Here is a 20684-nt window from a genome sequence, read left to right as displayed (position 1 = left end):
GAAAAATAAATATGCTTTTGATTTGAATGTATGGTTCCCATAATGTAGCTTTCAATCCCTCTGCAGAATCACTGTGGTAAGCTGAATTACATTTTAGCTTGACATAGTTTCAAGGAATATTCTTTTTACCATTACTGTGAATAGGTTCAGTGGACACTGGATGGAATCATAATAGATGAACCATGATTATAAAGAGAGTAGTCTAGGGTATTGACTGCTTTTCCTTTCCTCTCTTCTTCTTTCTTGGAAAGTGGCTAACTGAATCTGGGAAATCAGCACTAAGGATAATTTAAGAGAAATGTAGCATCAGTAATTTATGGACTTCTATCAAGTATAAAGCACTTTTGAAATAGATCTTTCACTTTATCATAACACATATTTAAAGTTACCCACCAGAACTTAAATGCTATCATTGGTTTTTTTTTCCCTTTGGGGAACCAGCATCATTAGAAAATCCATCTGGGATATATTGTAGCCTGAAATGACATGAAGGAGAACCTAAAGCATATTTCACCTTGTTCCCAAATGCTGTCTTGTATTTTGAAGCTAGAGAGACAGTCACAGTCAGGAAAGCAGATCTGTTTCTGATTAGACACTAAAGAGTCTTCTTAAATTCTTTAACTTCCTCTTAAATTCAGATTAAATGTTGAATCAATATGAAAACTTTCCATAGGAGTGCGTCTTTTTTGCTTTATTATTTATTTGAATTCATTTTATCATTTTGAAAAGCTTTAATTCCACTTTTAAATCATAGCATTACCTCCCTTATCACTCATAAGTAAAAAAATGAAAGCTCTCTCCTTCCTGGGCAGTTTAACTTGGATATAGCATGGCCATAATGGAAATTAGTTCAATTATTGGTTCATGAAATTTACACACACTAGATTGTGCAGGTTGAGGAGGACAGACATTGATTTCCAAGAGATCTTGGTGTTGCAGTTTCCTCTTCTTTTTCTAACAGTGCTGATTCCCCCTTCCCCCTTAACACAAGAGATATAAGCAGGAGTGGGATTCTACCGATTCGCACTGGTACAGTTGAACCGATTGTTATGATACCTGGTAGTTTGGAGAACTAGTAAAACAAGCCCCTGGCTGGACCCGCCCATCTCTGCCCGCTCCTCCATTCCCTGCCCAGTCAGTCCTTATCGCGCTTGTGCGACATCACACACATGGATGACAATTACTGATGACATTTTTCCCCTGCCCGCCCTGATCTGCCCAGTCACTCCTTATACTACATCACTTTCCGCCTTTTCCCATCCACTGCCATCGCTGGCTTGCAGCAGCAGTAGCAGCAGCAGTGTCAGCCAGCCAACTATTGCTGCCTGCCTTCCACCACCCTGCCTGATCTGGGTGAGTGAGAGCTCTGCAAGTCCCGGTCACTGCCACTGCCAGCCGCCCTCGCCTGCCCAGCCTCACTTGCCCAGCCTGCCTCACCCGGCCTGCCTCCCTCACCTGGCTGCCATTGCTGAAGATGCGGATTAGTAAGTGAGACCTCCAAGCAAGCCCCAGTCACCTACTTGTCACTACCACCAGCCCCGGTTGAATCCCGATGACTCCCGGACTGCCAAGCCACCCTCACCAAAGCTGCCTGCCTCACTGGCTGCCATCTCCCCCCCCCCATGGCCCACCGCACCATTGCTGCCTAGCCTTCCACCACCGATTGGTGAGTAAGGAGGCAAGCAAGCCCCGCTGGCCACCTAACTCCTCCTGCCACCACTGCCACGGTCGAGTGCCAACTCCCAGGCCACCCAGCTGCCCTTGCTACCTGCCTCACCCAGCTGCCATCTTTGGCTGGCCACCATCTTTGCTTGGCCACCATCTTCTCCCATAGCCCAACGCACCGTTGTTGCTACCTGGCCTTCCACCATCGATTGGTGAGTGAAGAGGCAAGCAGTAAGCCCTGCCAGTCACCTACCGCTGCCGCTAGTCCTAGTCGAGTGCTGACTCTTGGGCCATCCAGCTGTCCTCACCACAGCAAGCTCCAAAGACTAATCCTGACCGAGGACCCTGGTGTAGCTGACCAGCCAACTTGCCTGCCTAATTTTTGGTAAGTTGCTTTTAATTTATTAATTTATTTATTTATTTATTTATTTATTTATTTAGTATCTGTTTTGTTTTTATTAATCATAAAAACAAGATATACTAAAAACATAAATAAATACATAAATGAATTTTTGTTACAGTATTGTTACTGTTACATGTTGACAGAAACAGAAGTATTAACATATAACAATAATAGTAAAATCATTTTTATTTATGTATTTATTTATTTATCTGATTTTGTCCTTTTGTCTGTCTGTCTGTCTGTCTGTCTGTCTGTCTGTCTGTTTGTCTGTCTGTCTGTCTCTCTCTCTCTCTCTCTCATACACACACACACACAATCACATTAGAAAATAGTAGAAACACATAAATACTCAATCTTGTTGTTTCATTACTCAGAAGAAATATAGACATGTCCTATGGCAACTGTCAGGAAATGGATTGGAAATAATTTCAGAATAATTCCATGATTAAGAAAAGGAACAGGAACAGAACTCTTAATCTGCTGAATAAAATCTATTAGGAAAAACTAAGTAGGAAATAGATTCCCCAAAACTGAAGGAGTGCCCTAAAATAACAGCCCTATAGGTCATACTTCATCTCGTTATCTGGTCCATATTAATTTAGCCAGGAAGGCCATTCAAAAATTATACGACTTTGTTTTATTCAGACTTCACAAATGTAATTATCATGCTGTACTCGCAAAGGGAATAAATGATTTTTTAAATGAAATGATATATTCAGAAGACTTACATGAGAGACAACACTAGACACATACTGGAAGTCATCAATAAGATAAATAATAATAATAAAAAGTGATTATGATCTTTCTTGATGCAGAAAAAGCCTCTGAGAATGGAGTTTTATTCTTGAAGTTTTGAAAAGGATGAGTTGTTGCCCATTTATTTCCCACATGGATTCATAGTGTTTGTAGATAACAAAAAGCCAAGTAAATAGTAAACAGAACTCTATAACACCAGTGTATTATACTGAAGTAGGAAAGACAAGGGGTGGCGAATCTCCTCTTATTTCTATTGGCATTAGAGCCATTCATGCTAAAAGGAAATGTCAAGGAAATAATATCTCAGGGGTTAAATTAACAAATCAAAATTACAAATTTAAAATGCTTGCTGTTCCTGTACTCAGTTACCCAACTAAAACTGGGTAGTATGAATGGAATATATGGAATACTGTAACAGGGCTTAACAAAAAGAACAAAAAAGAGTGAAATAGTTAGAAATCCACCTGTCAAAAAAAATCATAAAGATTTATTTAGAAATAATTATTGCTAAAATTTGTTGTGGGTTGGAAGAATTGCAGCTGTAAAAATGAATATTTTACTCAGACTTTACTTCGTTTTCCAAATGATTCCAGTACATATTCAAAATAAATTTGTAAGTGATTGGCATTGACAAGTAATGAACTACAAGTAACCCAAGAAAACACCAAGGATTAAATTCAGATTTGACAGATTTGGAAGAGTGTGGAGATTTGGCAATGTTGTTCCAGGCCTGATTGGTAAAATACACAACTCATTCTTGAACAATTGTCTGAAATGTAAAGAGCAGGTAGCAAAGTTCAACAGTCTGGGGAAACGATTCACATCAGAACAAAACAAATCTTACCAGTTCAGTTCTCATTTCAACCTGTAATATTTTTTTTAAAATTTACTAAGCCATTCATTCCCTAAAACACACTAAATTAGTAGCTTTGTATATGTTAATTGGTGTAGGGATACCATATACTACTTATTGGAAAGGGCCTTCAGTACCCTCTATAAAAGATTGGGTAATTTTGTTGAATGCTACACTATAGCATTCAAAAGAGCTTTACTAACATAAAATTTGATTCAAATTTGAAACCATTTTTAGATTATAACTTAACACCACACCTAAAGTGGCCATTTCTCTATGAATAAGGCCTTCATTTTAATGTTAAAGTATTTCTATATTAGATCAGACACTTACTGACATGAAGAGTATTTACTGTAGTTCATAATTTTATTCTGTGGCAAATACTTACCCTGCTGTCTACAGTTCCTAATATTCATGCTTTGTCTATAGCTTAATAGCAATTCCCATGCTTTTCAAACCATATAATATATTCAGTTATTCACAATCAATTACTGATATCTTGGAGATTGTAACCTCTATGACGTCTGTAAATCTCTTGTTTATTCATATGCATTTTAGTCTTTCATATGAATTTTAGTCTTTCATTCTTATTTCATTCCTATTTTATTAGTATATATGTATGTATGTACACACACACACACACACACTCCACAATATACCCCAGTAGGAGAGATTGATTGTATGCCCCCACTCTTGTTTACTTACCTTTGTCTTGGCAAGCTGATGAGTGGCTGTTTATGACACCTCTTACTGAGGCTAAAGAGCTTATGAACAATTTTCTGTGCCTTAAGAAATAGTTGTTTCATACTGGATTCCAGTTGTACATAGCGATGCTGAAAATTTGAATCCATTGTCCACAAATGCATAATGGCAGATGTGTTGAGGAAATAGTTCATAGGCAGCCTTTTCATAAAGAACTTGAATTCATCTGCAAAATGGCAAAATGTAGTATTTTTAAAAAAATTACATTTCCAAGATCACTTGCACAGCCAAAAAGTCCCCCAACAACTCCAATTTATACACATTTTTATCCCTTTCATTTGTCACTATCATGGACGGCAGAAGATGCATCAAGAAATATGATATCGTTAATTTTGGCTATATAAAGTTTTAATGTGGCATGAATCTAACAGATGTACCAAAGTCAACTTTTTACTGTTGCACATCTGATATACTGAAAATTAGCTCATTGCCAGAATCTCTCCAGTTAGTTTTAATTAAATGTATAATCCCATGTATATTTACATTTGGTAACTCATAGATAGTAAAATCAGAAAGCTTTTCTCTGGAGTAAAACATTCCCAAGACTTAATTCTAATGCATCACAGCAGTGAAGAAGTGGGTGGTGTTATGAGTGGTATTAGGTTTATACAACATGAATTCTTACTATTCAAGGACTGTTAAATTTACTGTATTCAAACAAAATGCACAAAGATTATTTGAATAATGTTATAACTTTTGAGCAAGACAGGAAGTTTTTTTGCTGGTGTTTTTACTTTTCAATTAAAGCAGAGATGGAAATGTTTCTTCAAATGAAAGAGGGTTTCATGAAGTTCCTGCTTTAATGAATCCATCTAACAACACTGACTGTAACACTGACAATTTGAAGTAGTGTTTCCAATTTTTCAATTAACTGCCATACTCATATAAATACTCATCTGGGTTTTGACAGATAAAGTGGAAGTTATTTACAGACTGAGAACAAGAGCTTTTATACTTCCTCTTTCTCTCAATATAAGTAAAGCAGAAGTGAATGAGACTTGCAGTGCATATAGTTGCACACTAACAAACCATGAGTTTTTTTGTTATGCGCAAACAGAGTCATTGTAGGATGTTTGCTCCGTGCTTCTTTCTGAACTCTTAAATCTACAATCCTCTTTAGAAAAATCTGTGTTTAAATTATTTGAACAGCAGAAGATTGTATGCAGCAGAGATGCCAAAATGATTCACTATAGGGAGCAAAGTCTCTGTGTAGTGCTGAATTTTTTGAGAACAGTGAGCAGGAGGAAGCAATTGTTAACAATCATTTCTATGAGATGCCACTAAAAATGAAAAACAACTGGCCCATCACTCAAGTGCACAATATAGCAAGACTTGAGCTGCACTAGACACAAACCATAATTTAAGCAATATAATTCCCATTTGGACTAGAAATATTGGAAGCAGATATTTTCTAGTTAGAAGAATTTACTTAATGCAGGTAAAATGGGAAAGGTTGTCTTGTCTTTAACAATTGATAGTAAATTCAGCTCTCTGTAGAATATATTTTACATTGCCCCAGCAAAAAATAAGCATTTTTAAGACTGCCTAGGCAGCATGTTAAATGGCCTTTATTTGTCAGTTCTGACAACACTTAGAATGCTCCAGTGACATTTTTCTGCCTTATTGTTGTAGCCTCTTGCTGATTACACACAATGTATATGAATAACTGATGAATAAACACAGACAGAGAAAAAAATCCATTATAGTGTTTAGTTTTCTCCCCACACTGTCTCTCAGGGCATCAAAGTGCACTGAATGTTAAACTTTATACAGTGAAGTGCAGTAAACTGTAGCTGATATGTTCACATTCAGGACTCCAGCCAGTTATTAATGACCTGTCATAAGTTACATAATATTTTCTCCTTTCTCTGTTTTCCCTTTCCTTTTTTTCAGTGATTCATTAAGCAAATGTTTCTTATGTAGCTCTTCAAGTCCTTCAGTTTCTGCAAATACCATCTACATCCCTACTGTTTTTCAGTAATTTTGGCTTGGATGTTCTCTGCAATCACTTCCAGCATGCTGTTAGAAGAGAATGATACATAAGCAACATATTTTAAGTGCAAGGCTGAAGGGAAAAGTATAACTTAATTTATAAAGGGCATGCTTTTTTTAAAAAAAAAACATTATTGCCACCTAGGCTATTAGTGCAGATTCAGCATTTTTCCTGGATGTTACTGATTTAGCCAGTATGCCGAGGTATATTAGAGTATGTAAGCCCACATACACATCATAGTCACTCATGCCATAAATTGTTTCTGAAATCTCTCTTAAACCATATTCGTACAATCTGTCTGCATAGATACAGGTAGGAAAGTGAGTGGGGTTGTCTGTATATTTTGTGTGTTAAGGATAAAGCTTGCAAAATGTTTGTTTCAATGGATGCACTTGTATATTATCATGTGATGAGGAATCTTGACTAGATCTATTTGTGGTGGAGGAGGATTTTTTTTGGGGGGGAGGGGGCAGTGCCTTCAAATCAAACTTGATTCCTGGTGATTGCATGAACAAGTCCTTGCTGGTTTTGTGCCTAAGACAGGACTAGAACTCACAGTCTTCTGGTTTCTAGCCTGAACCGCTATACAAAAATGAGTCTCAGCTTTGAAGATAATCTTTTGTAAGTGTTAGATAAATCTATAGACATATGAAAGGGGATGTTAAGGATGATATTCACAGACATTACTTTATCTTTCCTATTTTATTATGTATTACTTACGTTATATTACATTATTATTATATTATTATTATAATGTATATTACATTATATTTGTGACTTGTGTCGCAACTACCATCTGCCTGTAGCAAAGAACTGGTGGGATCATAAGCCTGAGAAAGTGTCAAAAATGAGCATTATATTATATTTTATTATGTATTACTTACATTAAGTAAGTGAAACCTAGCCAGTTCTTTTGCATTCAATGAGATAGATCAAAGAAATAGTAGTTAAACAGTCCAAAATAGTAAGACTAAAGACATACATTTAATAAAACTTTGTATTTAGAACAAAATATTCAATATTAAAGAAACAGGGAAGCAACTAGATTTATTGGATCTAAAATTTACAAGAAACAAAATTTTATTAAACAGAAATACTTTTAAAAAGCAGTAAGTTAGGCAAATTGTTGACTCATCAACTAATTAAGGAGTAGGACTACAGCACTATTCTATTTGAGATGGAACCAAGCATATTTTTACAATAAATGAGATAATGGAACAAATTGTTAATTATATAATAAACAGACATTTGATTTAGAAAAGTCTGAAGCATATCTGAATAATATATTATTTACAAAATTTACAGACGCAAAGATTAATCATTACATCAGCCTATGATTGAAGACAATACTAAAGAGGCACTGAAAATTGAGTATAGTTGCAAGATCGGGTGGCAATTCTGCAATATACTATAAGACTTCAAGAAATTCTGGTTAAGCTTTTACTTTGACTACTGAATGAGATTCCAGTATTCAAAGAATTCTCCTTGTCATGGAAAGAAGCCTTTGTCTATTTGATTTACTGTATAAAGAGGGGAAAGATTCATATAGTCCCATTTCTTCACTGACTATAGATCAGTTTCTCATGGCAATACTTGCACAGGGAATAATTGTTTCTTAATCTGAATGATATATTATGATCAAACTACATTCATATCAAAGAGATATAAGAGAAAAAAAATGACATATATTGAATATAATCAATAAGATATATAAAAACAACAATAAAGTGGCTGATCTTTCTTGATTCAGAAAAAGACTGAAATTTTCAAATGGACCTCTACAACTGCAGTTTTGAAAAAAAAAGTTTCATCTCATTTCTTTTTCACAAAATATTTTTTACCACGTTAACACATTTTTCAAGAACAAAAAGCCAAAATAATAGTAAACAGTTCTAACAGAATAAAAAAGTTGGAAGAGACTTTGGAGGTCTTCTAGTCTAACCCTGCTCAAGAAGAAAGCCCTATAACCATTTGATTGGTTGTCCAATCTCCCCTTAAAAACCTCTAATGTTAGGGCACCCACAACTTCTGGAGGCAAGATGTTCCACTGATTAATTCAGTCAGACAATTTCTCCTTAGTTCTAGGTTGTTTCTTTCCTTGATTAGTTTCTATTAATTGCATCTTGTTCTGCCTTCAGGTGTTTTGGATAATAGGTTGATCCCCCTCTTCTTTGTGGCAATCCCTTAGATATTGGAACACTGCTATTATATCACCCCAAATCTTTTCCCCCCCATTAAGCTAGACATACCCAAATCCTGCAACCGTTCCTCATGTTTTTTCCTCCAGTTCCCTAATCATCTTTGTTGCTCTTCTGTGCACTCTTTCTAAAATCTAAACCACCTTTTTTTTTTAATATTGTGGCATCCAAAATTGGATGCAATATTCCATACTCCACCAACCCAGGACATTACAGCACAAGACCCAGGATGTCACAACAATAGAACTCAGAAGGTCATCACACATTACACAGGTCGTTACAACACAGGAGGCTGATAGACACACAGCCAGTACCTCAGCCACACAAGTTCTTATGAAAAAGCCAACCAATCTGCAAACATCAACTCCATCAACCAATCAAGAAATAACAACACAGCCAACCAGCCCGCTTACAACAGAACCAGCACACCACACCTCCCCAACAGTATTTATAGAGAGACAGCAGCTCTGATCACACTTTGCTTGCACAAGCATGAAGCCAAAAGCACCAGCCTGAAGATGGTGAGTGGGACCTCATCAAAATGTTGCCAGGATGCTCTCAATCTTACATGGGAAAAGACCCGAACACACCAAGACCTGCATATATATATAATATAATACATATAAATACCCGCAAAAACTTAAGAATATGTATGTATATATGTATGTATGTATGTGTATATGTATATATATTTGTTTTCTTAAGTTTTCGCGGGTACTTACATGTATGTTATTCAGCTTTGTTCGGGTATTTTCCCACATCATTATAGTTGTGCTTTTAAAGTTGTAGCAACGTTTCGGCAGAATCTCATCTGCCATCATCAGGCTTCTGTATTGTGTTCGTCTGTGAGTCAGACCTTCACAGCTGTTTCTGTTTTAAATTTGGTGTTAGCCTATGCTGTGCCAGAATGGTTTTTTCTTCATCCTGATTGGTTGGGAGTCTTGGTCTGTGTTTATTGGTCTTGGAGTTTGCTGTGTTCTGTTTGATTGGTGTTTCTAATATGTTTGTTTTGTAGCTTTTTTTGTCTTGATTGGCTGGCAACATTGTGTTTGCTGTATTGGAAGCTTTTAGTGCGGCTTGGCTCTGAGTAAATGGATGGCTATCATTTATTAGGAAGCTAGATTTCATATGGGTGCCTGGTTGGGGTGTGTTTGAGCTGGAGGTATCAGGGGGAGTCTGTTTGTGGCCAGGTGTTTGCCTGGCTTGTGGTGTGGATATTTTTTTCTTTGAGAGTGCAGGCTTCCAGATAATTAACAGTCTGGTGGAGTCATCTCTTCTATTCATGCTTTCAGGTCTTATCTCTATGGCTTCTCTGATAATTCTGTAGCTGGGGTTTTCTATAGTGGCTAGGGTTTTAGTGCCATTGAAGTTGATGCTATGACCTGTGGCTTTCATGTGTTGGACTAGTTATATATATATATATATATATATATATATATATATATATATATATATATATATATATATATATATATATATATATATATATATTTTCTTAAGTTTTCATGGTACTTACATGTATGGTGTTCGGCTTGGTTCGGAGTATTTCCCACGTCATTGTAGTTGTTCTTTTAAAGTTTGAGCGTTTCAGCAGAATCTCATCTGCCATCATCAGGCTTCTGTATTGTGTCCGTCTGGACAGACGGACACAATACAGAAGCCTGATGATGGCAGATGAGATTCTGCTGAAACGTGCTACAACTTTAAAAGAACAACTACAATGACGTGGGAAAATACCTAACAAGTCGAACACTTATATATATATATATATATATATATATATATATATATATATATATATATATATATATATATATATATATATATATATGGTTTGCACACACACCTGAGAGTCTTATAACATTTGAAAATATAGCTTTAACTTTTAGAAAAGTATTATAACGGTAGATATATTCTTGCCTCTTTTTATATGAAAGAAGTGAACATAAGCATTTATTTCACAAAAACTTCACCAAAGACTTTGTCTTTTGGGGCAGCCTATTGCTGTGCCAGAATGGTTTTTCTTCATCCTGATTGGTTGGGAGTCTTGGTCTGTGTTTATTGGTCTCGAGTTTGCTGTGTTCTGCTTGATGGGTGTCTCTGATATCTCTGTCTGTTTTTGGCTCTTTTTTATCTTGATTGGCTGGCAGCATTGTAAAGTAACACAATGCTGCCAGCCAATCAAGATAAAAAAAGAGCCAAAACAGACAGGAGATATCAGAGACACCCATCAAGCAGAACACAGCAAACTCCGAGACCAATAAACACAGACCAAGACTCCCAACCAATCAGGATGAAGAAAAACCATTCTGGCACAGCAATAGGCTGCCCCAAATTTAAATCTGAAACCACTGTAAAAGTCTGACCCACAGACGGACACAATACAGAAGCCTGATGATGGCAGATGAGATTCTGCTGAAACGTTGCTACAACTTTAAAAGAACTACAATGGCGTGGGAGAATACCCGAACCAAGCCGAACACCATACATGTAAGTACCCTGAAAACTTAAGAATATATATATATATATATATATATATATATATATATATATATATATATATATATATATATATATATATATATATATATATATATTTGTTTTCTGAGGTTCTCGCGGGTATTTGTATGTGGATCTTTGGTTATTCGGGTTTTCTCCCGCGTAAGATTCAAAGTATCTAGGCAACGTTTCGGCGAGGTCCCACTCGCCATCTTCAGGCTGGTGCTTTCGGCTTAGTGCCAGTGCAAGCAGTGTGTGACCGGAGCTGCCATCTCTCTATATATACAAGTGGTGGGGGATGTTGTGCTGGGCTGGTTGGCTGTGCTGCAGCCTCTTGATTTGTTGATGGAGTTGATGTTGGTATAATGGGCTTTGTAATGGCCTTTTGTTGTAGAGATATCCTGGATCTTGTGCTGTCATCTCCTGGGTCGTTAGCCTCTTGTGTTTTAAGGACACACCATCTACCAAAAGAAAACACATACAAACCGCTATCTACACGCACTCTCACACCACCACCCAGCACAGATCAATTCCGTAGCTGAGACACTCATCTCCAGAACAAAATGCTTAGCTGATGAACAACACCTAAAAACCGAACTAAACACTCTCACCAACGTACTAACAGCCAATGGATTTCAAAGAAAGAAGATCACCCACCTAATCCAAAAAGAAACCCCAACCAAAATCCAAGACAGAGAACAAGAGAACGGCAAAGCCCTCCTCCCATATATAAAAGGCACTACAGACAAAATCAGCAAGATCCTCCAAAAACACAACATTAAAACAGCATTCTGCACAAACAGAAAAATATCCACCATCCTAAGAAACCCTAAAGACAAAATCGAGTTAGAAAACCAAGGAGTATATGAAATCCCCTGCACTGCCTGCCTCACCACATACATTGGACAAACTAACAGAAGAATAAGTGCACGCGTTGAAGAACATAAGAACTCAATCAAAAAGAAGAACCAACCTCTTCCCTGGTCCAACACCTCAAAGCCACAGGACATGAGATTGACTTTAAAAATACCAGAACTATCGCCAAAACTGAACACCACAGCAGCAGAATAATCAGAGAAGCCATAGAGATAGAAAAACGCCCACACAGCATGAATAAAAGAGATGACACCTCCCACTTACCAGCCATTTGGAAACCTGCCCTCATGAACAGACGAGTACCCAACATGATAAATGACACCAGACCCACACCCATGAGGGCCACACAAGATGCCACCACCACACTTCCACGTAAAAATCAGACTCACACCCACACAGAAGATGAGACACGACCACAGACCAGAAGCCGCACTGCAGCTGCATCACTACCCACTTCAAACTCCTCTGAACCATACATGAAGCGAACTGACCCCCACCATGAAGATGTGGCACGACCACGAACTCGAAGCCAAACGAACACAGACCCAGACCCCAAACTCAAAGCCATATTAAAAACCCAAAATGCTACATCACAGCCACCCGCTCAGGACATCACATCAGAAAACTCAAGAAATTACACCTCAAGAACTCAAGAAGTCACAACACAGCAAATGACCCAGGATATCACAGCACAAGACCAAGGATACCACAGCAATAAATCTCACAAGGTCATCACACAACCCATTACCCAAGCTGTTACTACACAGGAGGCTAATGGAAAAGAGATCAAAACACAAACGACCCAGGAGATTACAACGCAAGACCCAGGATACCACAACAAAAGAACTCACAAGCCCATCACACAACCCATTACCCAAGCCGTTAAAACACAAGAGGCTAACGACCCAGGAGATGACAGCACAAGATCCAGGATATCTCTACAACAAAAGGCCATTACACAGCCCATTATACCAACATCAACTCCATCAACAAATCAAGAGGCTGCAGCACAGCCAACCAGCCCAGCACACCATCCCCCACCACTTGTATATAGAGAGAGATGGCAGCTCCGGTCACACACTGCTTGCACTGGCACTAAGCCGAAAGCACCAGCCTGAAGATGGCGAGTGGGACCTCGCCGAAACGTTGCCTAGATACTTTGAATCTTACGCGGGAGAAAACCCGAATAACCAAAGATCCATATATATATATATATATATATATATATATATATATATATATATATATATATATATATATATATATATATAATATTCAGCTTTGTTCGGGTACCCGCGAAAACTTAAGAAAACACACACACACACACACACACACACACATATATGAAGAAAAAACCATTCTGGCACAACAATAGGCTGCCCCAAATTCAAATCTGAAACCACTGTAAAAGCCTGACTCACAGATGAACACTATACAGAAGCCTGATGATGGCAGATGAGATTCTGCTGAAACGTCGCTACAACTTTAAAAGCACAACTGCTATGACGTGGGAAAATACCCGAACAAAGCTGAATGCCATACATGTAAGTACCCGTGAAAACTTAGATAGGTAGGTAGATAGATAGATAGATAGATAGATAGATAGATAGATAGATAGATAGATAGATAGATAGATAGATAGATAGATAGATAGATAGATAGATATAGATAAATGGAATGGAATGACTAAATGGAGCTAAAACTAAAAGATGTCCAGGCTTAGCTTTGTTCAAAATCCAGGGAAACATCATCAAGAATTGCTGCTTTTTCATTTTTTTCTCAATAAAACATGCATATAAGATATATATTTTTCAGCACAAATCTCAACTAGAAGATATTCCCAACAATATCTGGCAGTAAATAGTCTTTTCTTACTGCCTAAAAATCTTTTCTTCTCAAAGCTGAAACTGTCTATCTGTTCTGGTATTTCCTATTTTCCAGGCTTTGACTAGAAATCTCTCAAGGCAAATGTAACCCAAGTAAGGCAGCCAAGTCAAATCTTTATGAATATTCTTGTTGTGGTAATGGCAAAAGCATTGGGACTAATCCATAGCTGGCAGGCCCAAGGATATGATTTGGGGACAGCATTTTGGCCTTCCTATCAAAAGCTTGCAGGACTGCTCTTCCCTGACTAAAGCAGGATTTATTCCTTCCTTTTTTTAACAATGTCTATAATTGCAGTAGGAGAAATAATGGTTACAGAAATCAAGCACTAGTCTTACTGGGAATTTAAATTCCTAAACCAAGGGCTACTAAAACTTTAACTGCAACAAAACAGCTTTTTTTCTAAGAGGATTAGACTAAATGGGTTCAAATTTAGCGTATGTATGTATGTATGTATGTATGTATGTATACATATACATATACATATACATACATACATACACACACACACACACACACACACACACACATATATATGTATATATATATATATGACATCTGAGAGAGATCCATTTTGAAACAATGAAAAGGTAACTGCTGAGATGGTCATGTGTGTGTGTGTGTGTGTGTGTGTGTGTGTGTGTTTGTTTGAGAGAGAGAGAGAGAGAGAGAGAGAGAGAGAGAGAATGCTGTATATAAATAAAACTGCACATTAATTTTTAATTTTATAAATTCCATTTAATTTTAGTACCTGATTATCTGATATTTGTAGAAGAATGTGTACCATATTTGATGGAGCAAAAATATGTTGATTATATACACATAATTCTATTTATTACATAGAATTATTACAATTTTCAGAATGCATCTTTTTATTACTAATGTTGTACTATACCATGAAAAGTTGGCTTGAATTCATTAAGTTGTGTACCAAGGGGAAAATAGAAGTGACTTTATGTTAAATAAACCTAAAGGGGTGTGGTTAAATACCAAATCTTAAATAATCACTATTGACAGGAAGAAGCAGACTTAAAGGGAGAAACTGGATTATGACTACATGGTAAACAAACACATTTACTTATTCAATTTGATTTATACAGCTACCCATGTCACAACAGGGACTCTGAACAATCTCAACAAAAGATCTCTTCTAAAATCTATGTGGAAATATGATGATTTTCATTGTGATAAAAATTGGAGACAATTCCACACATTCTTGTTTCAGTTTCGGGGTTGCATGATGGCTCAGACTCTGGGCTTGTTAAGACTCTGGGTTTGTCGGCTGGGAGAGTCAGCAACCCAGGTTCCAGACCTGAGCCTCACGCACTGGGGTGAGCTTGTGTCCTTGGCCCAGCTCCTGCCAGCCTAGCAGTTTGAAAGCATGCAAATGTGAATAGATAAATAGGTATCACTTCGGTGGGAAGATTACAGCACTCTGTGATGTCATGCTGGCCACATGATCATGGAAATGTCTTCAGACAGTGCTGATTCAATGGTCTTGAAAGTACCATCCCACTATTGACTAGGGGAATAAAATCCACAGGGACTCCTGTTCCAGTTTAGCCGTAATATCCCACTTTAACCTATATGTACTGTAGCTTGAACATGAAACACTTACTTTTCTGCAAAATTCATGGCATGATTTTTTCTAAAAAGAACATGATTTTGTGAGGAAAAAGAATGTCATTTATAGCCATTCCTCTTGTCGAATGTGATAAGCTTATCCTTTCAATTCACAATCCTTTATATCTTTTATAAACTGGTGTAATTCAGAGAACCTTTTTTCCCCATCATTGATTCCATCAGGTAACTGTTCATCAGATTTTATTTCACAATGAAAATATGCAATAAAGAATAGAATGAGCAGGACCCTATTAAATCCAACCATTTTTTAATCTCCTCTACTTTATTATAGTGTCATTGCAATAATGAAGCATAACATTCCACAATTTGTGTGACTTTCAGAAGCAGGTTTGCCAGGTGTGGTGCTAGCAGGTGGCATCTAATGTTTTTAGTACTGAAAATGAGGTGATTAGATTATAGAACATGGATAGGTTTTGCCTTCACATTGAAGATGCTTAAATATTAGCCTGATGAAGGACTTACATATTTCACACCTGTTCACTTCCATAAAATAGAAACACCTCCATGGGATGTCAGGGGGATTGGAATAATCATCCAAAAAGTGATGGTTTTGTGATATTTTTAATTGTTTACATTTCTTGTCAACACATAGGAGAAATAATTACTGGAAGGCAAATTAACAATCCCCTAAGAAAATAGGGGAAAAACGAGAAGATTATGATTTCTGATGATGTATTTGTTCTTCCCTCCTTTGATCCAGGAAGAAATGGCATGAATCATTCCTCTTAGTGATTAAATGGTGTCTTGAGAACTTAATCTTCCCTAGATTCTGTCAAGAGGAAATTTTTAAATTAGACTACTATGAAAACTTGCTGTGCATAGGAATAAGAAGTTGCTCCTTAGTGAATCAAATGATCTGTTCTGCTCAGAATGTTATGGAACATAATAAACAAACCATAAAAATTATTGAACAAGAACAGGAGCAGAAATGTTTTCTACTTTCCTGTTCCTTGTGCTCAAGTCTGGTGCCAATTTTATGGATACATGATTAGCCTGGTTCCCAACTGGTGATGCTGAATGCCAGGTGGATCTATAATGAAACTGCTGTCATCCGTGAAGATATTTGAGTTAAGACATAACTATTCTAATCTGGCATGCATAACTAAGATCTGGAGGGTTTTCTGTTTTCTTGGACAAGTGCTATTGAGAAAGACAATCGCTGTAAACCAGGAAGTGTAGCTGTAATTTGGGAAGTCCTACCAGTGTCCAGAGGCACTGTTGAATGTCAGACTCTATTGATGTTTAGACTCTAGGGATTAGTTGCTGAAGTTTTGAACTCTAGTGTCCAAAAAGTGTACATAACATCCTTGCTGGAGACACTGGATTTCGTACTATTTGATGGTGGAATCTCCAAGACCATTCTTATACTGTCTTTATTGAACAGATGTTGGATCAGATGGCTCATATGTACTCTTTCCCTGATTGTTGATTTTAGAGGTTTTTCACAGGAATTCTGGAATATTAAATGACAGAAGACATGACTACAATGCCTGATTGGAGAAAGACCGAATTTGAACAAATTTATTTAAGAACTTGCAGTTAAGAATTATAATGTGGCCAAAGAGTGACAAAATATTCTTATTTTTCAATTTCTATTATATCCATAGATAGCTGCTACAGCCCTCATTCAAGATGACCCACTGTCTGTTGGTTGGAGAAATATCATCAGGGCTACTGTATGGAATATTCTAGATACTTGACAGATAAAAGTTGTTCAGACTGAACAAGTCCATGCAAATTGCTGAAGTGTCATTTTTCCCTGTTCTTTGGAAGGTGCTTGACCCTGTAACAAAAGAAAGTTGACAGGATCTTTTGAATTGATTACATTGCCATTTGTACCTTAGATTCAGGCCTTTCCTAGTTCATTGTGTCTTCCCGGGAAAGTATGTGAAGTTGGATCCATGCAATCATGAATGCATTCTTGAATGAAGAAATAGTTCCATCTTCCTTGAAGTAGGACTTGATGCACTCCTTCCCAAAAAGTCATTTTTGGACCCCAACTGTTTTGGAGCAGTTGCCAACATTTCTGTTTTAGGAAAGTTATTGAGAAACTGGTCAGATTTCAACTTTGGAGTATCCTGGATGAAGTGGATTATCTGCACTCTTTCTAGTTGAGTTTCAACCAAGAACATAATCCAGAGTTGGCACTGAACAGGTTTGAGGATGATCAGTAGAGGAGCCAGAATGAAGACTGTACAGCTGTGTTAGTTGCTGTTGATCATCCAGCAACCTTCAATATCATTGATCATGATTTTGTTCTGGATTGGCTATGCTGCTTAGGAGTGGGAGGCATACTGTTGCTATAGTTCTCTTCCTTTCTCCATGGCCAATTCATTGTAGACAGAAAAGTTGAACTGAGACTTCTGGCCTGAGGGACAACACAGGACTTTACACTCTCACCTTTTATATTCATGAAGCTTAGTGTAAGATATTCCATAAACAATTGAATATATTTACCCCAGTTTACAGTTGATGTTGCCAAGATCTTAAACAAGTGCCTGAAGGCTGTTGTGGTCTGAATGTAGAAGAGCAGCATTAAACCTGACTGAAAGCATTAAACCTGAAATGGCTGTCAAGGCTTTCAGTACCATGGATTTCCATTTTTAGTTCTGAATGACATTTCACTTCCCCAAACAGAACTAGTACACAGCTTAGGAATTCTCTTGAACTGAAAGATACCGCTCAAAGATCAGATGGCATTTGGCTACTGATCCTTTATCCAGATTCATCTGAAAACCCAATTCTTCTTGTGGTATACTAGAAATTACTTGTCACAAATATCCATGCTTTAGTTACCTTACACGAGGATTACTGCACTGTGCTCTATATGTGATTGTCCTTGAAGACTGCTAGAAAACTACAACTGAATGCAGCATCTTAAAAATAGTTGTGCCTCAATACATCCAGTGCAATTTCAGGTACAATTTCAGTTTCAGGTGCAATTCAAGATGCTAGTTACAACCCTAGTTTTTCATGGCATGGCACATGTCTCTAGTACATCTGACTGTTTAAATTCCAACAAAGTGAATATTTTAATCCCCATATTCTAGAACAGTATCATTTGAAGCTGTGCTTTCTGTTGAAGCATCCACCTCTGAAGTATTGTCTCTATTAGGTTTTTATAGCCTGCTGTCTTTTAAACAGGTTTGAAGACTTAATTTTTCCACAGGAATCAGAATAGAGGAGCATATATTATTAATGTCTTAGGTTTGTTGGTCCCTAAGTTATTGTTGTTGTTTTTTAAATCTGTGTTATTGCATTGGGTTTGTTTTTACAACTTCTGGAGCAATTATATATTATCTATCTATCTATCTACCTATCATCTATCTACCAAACTACCTGATTTATTTGCTGCCTGTCTCACTTTGAGGTGACTCTGAGTTATGAATTTACATTTGATTTTTAGATAAATAATTAGGAGAGTAATCCCCATTGTTAATTTTAAATTCCCCTTTGGTTTACTGACTAGATCAAAAGAAATGAAAATAATATTTGTCAATCAAGAAAATCTAAAGATTGGTTTTCATACGGTGTTCCTTGAGGAAGATCAATCCAAGACACACTCAACAGTGTTTTAACAGAGAATTAATTATTTTCTGTACCTATGTAAATTGTTATAGATGCCTGGAACCTTCTTTTTCCATTCAATTTTTTTCACAGCTATTATATCTAACAATAAAGAGGCAAAGAGAATCTTCTGAAGGTTCAAGAAGTGATTATAGGATTCTCCACACTATATTATTTCCATTCCCCAATCCCTCATGAAGCAGAGGGAGGCTGGTTTGTGATTGTCATCACTTTGGCTCATCTCAAAATGCTAAAAACATCCACGGGATTCCCTTTCAGTGTTTATCCTCCAGTTGATTTACACTAGCTGTTATGAAAATGCGAAAATAGGCAACCAAACAGTGTATAGATCCTTATCTATTGCAATTCATGAAGCAACTGAAGTCTTCTCATTCCATGTAAAATTGAAATAAAGTGCAACTCATTCCACACCCATGATTTTTTAAGTGTATATTCTGTCTGGTCATATGGGAAGGAAGGGAGGTTGAAAAGAAGGAAGATATTTCAGCAGTAGTTATGATGGGAAGCAAGCTATAGTTCCTTATTTTAAAAGTTCCTGACAACTTTAAAAATGCAACAATAGCATGTCAGCATTTTGTAGTCAGATGACTTCTCCAATAACTATAACTGGTGCTTGCAAGTTGACAAGAACACAGACAAGAATAGAGGGAATGGGGAAATAATATGTCTATGTAATATGTTCAAGTGGGTAGAAAGTATAGGAAATTGAAGCTTAGAGAGGAAAGAAAGGGCTGCCAAAAATGCAGGGGACAAGAAATAAAGTAAGTGGTCCTACCAATAGAGAACAAAATGGGGGAGGGAAAGAGGGAGAGGGGAGAGCACTCTGGTTTTAAATAAACTGCTGCCAAACCAAAATAAGTTGATTTAACTCTCCAAACCAGGGAATGTCAGCTGTTTCTGAAGTCCTCAAACCTTCATGCATCCTATGGTTAGCAAAAAGACACCAGAACAAAAATAAAATCATGTGGCTACTGAACTTCTTATAAGATTCCCTTAAAACCATTTTTATTAAACCACCAATGTTAGAACCTTATTCTAAAATGCCTGGAAATATCAAAATTATCCTTGTGCACTGAGGAATATGAAGGCTTTAATGAAAAAAGCCTGATAAAATCCAAATGAGCTATAAAAAGTTAGAGGAATGTAAAAACTTTTATATATCTAAATCCTTTGATATAACATTCCATCAATGGTTGTAGCAAACTGTCTTTCCTAGAAGACCTTCCTTTGAATTTTCTTTATTGCCTTAAATTTCATCAACTTAGTCAAGTGGTTTTCAGCAAGAGAGTGTTAATAATTCAATATATATTAAGAAGTGAAAATGGGAAGGAAGGAAGGAGAGAGAGAGAAAGAGAGAAGGAAGAAAAGAAAGAAAGAAGGAAGGAAGGAAGGAAGGAAGGAAGAAAGAAAGAAAGAAAGAAAGAAAGAAAGAAAGAAAGAAAGAAAGAAAGAAAGAAAGAAAGAAAGAAAGAAAGAAAGAAAGAAGTGGAGGAAGGGAGGATATGGCCATAAAATACAGATTCTCAGCTGGATACATTAATGCAGATTCACAGAATTAAGTAT

At 36.9% G+C, this 20684-nt stretch overlaps 1 protein-coding gene across 2 annotated transcripts in view; it reads right to left on the bottom strand.

Annotated features, from left to right (window-relative positions):
* The window catches only part of BRINP3 (BMP/retinoic acid inducible neural specific 3), a 312716-nt gene that overhangs the window by 38744 nt on the left and 253288 nt on the right, over positions 1-20684 (bottom strand). For both annotated transcript variants that reach the window (XM_087960836.1, XM_026669157.2), the window contains exon 7: positions 4383-4605. In XM_087960836.1, coding sequence (XP_087816962.1) covers positions 4383-4605 — 223 coding nt within the window. The remainder of the gene's footprint in view (positions 1-4382; positions 4606-20684) is intronic.

This window comes from Notechis scutatus, chromosome 3 (genome assembly GCF_049901735.1).
Source record: "Notechis scutatus isolate UNSWTSFEM ecotype Mainland chromosome 3, rNotScu1.2, whole genome shotgun sequence".
NCBI lineage: Eukaryota > Metazoa > Chordata > Lepidosauria > Squamata > Elapidae > Notechis > Notechis scutatus.
Note: the sequence above shows the minus strand (reverse complement) of the source record. Positions and strands in the feature narration are given on the sequence as shown.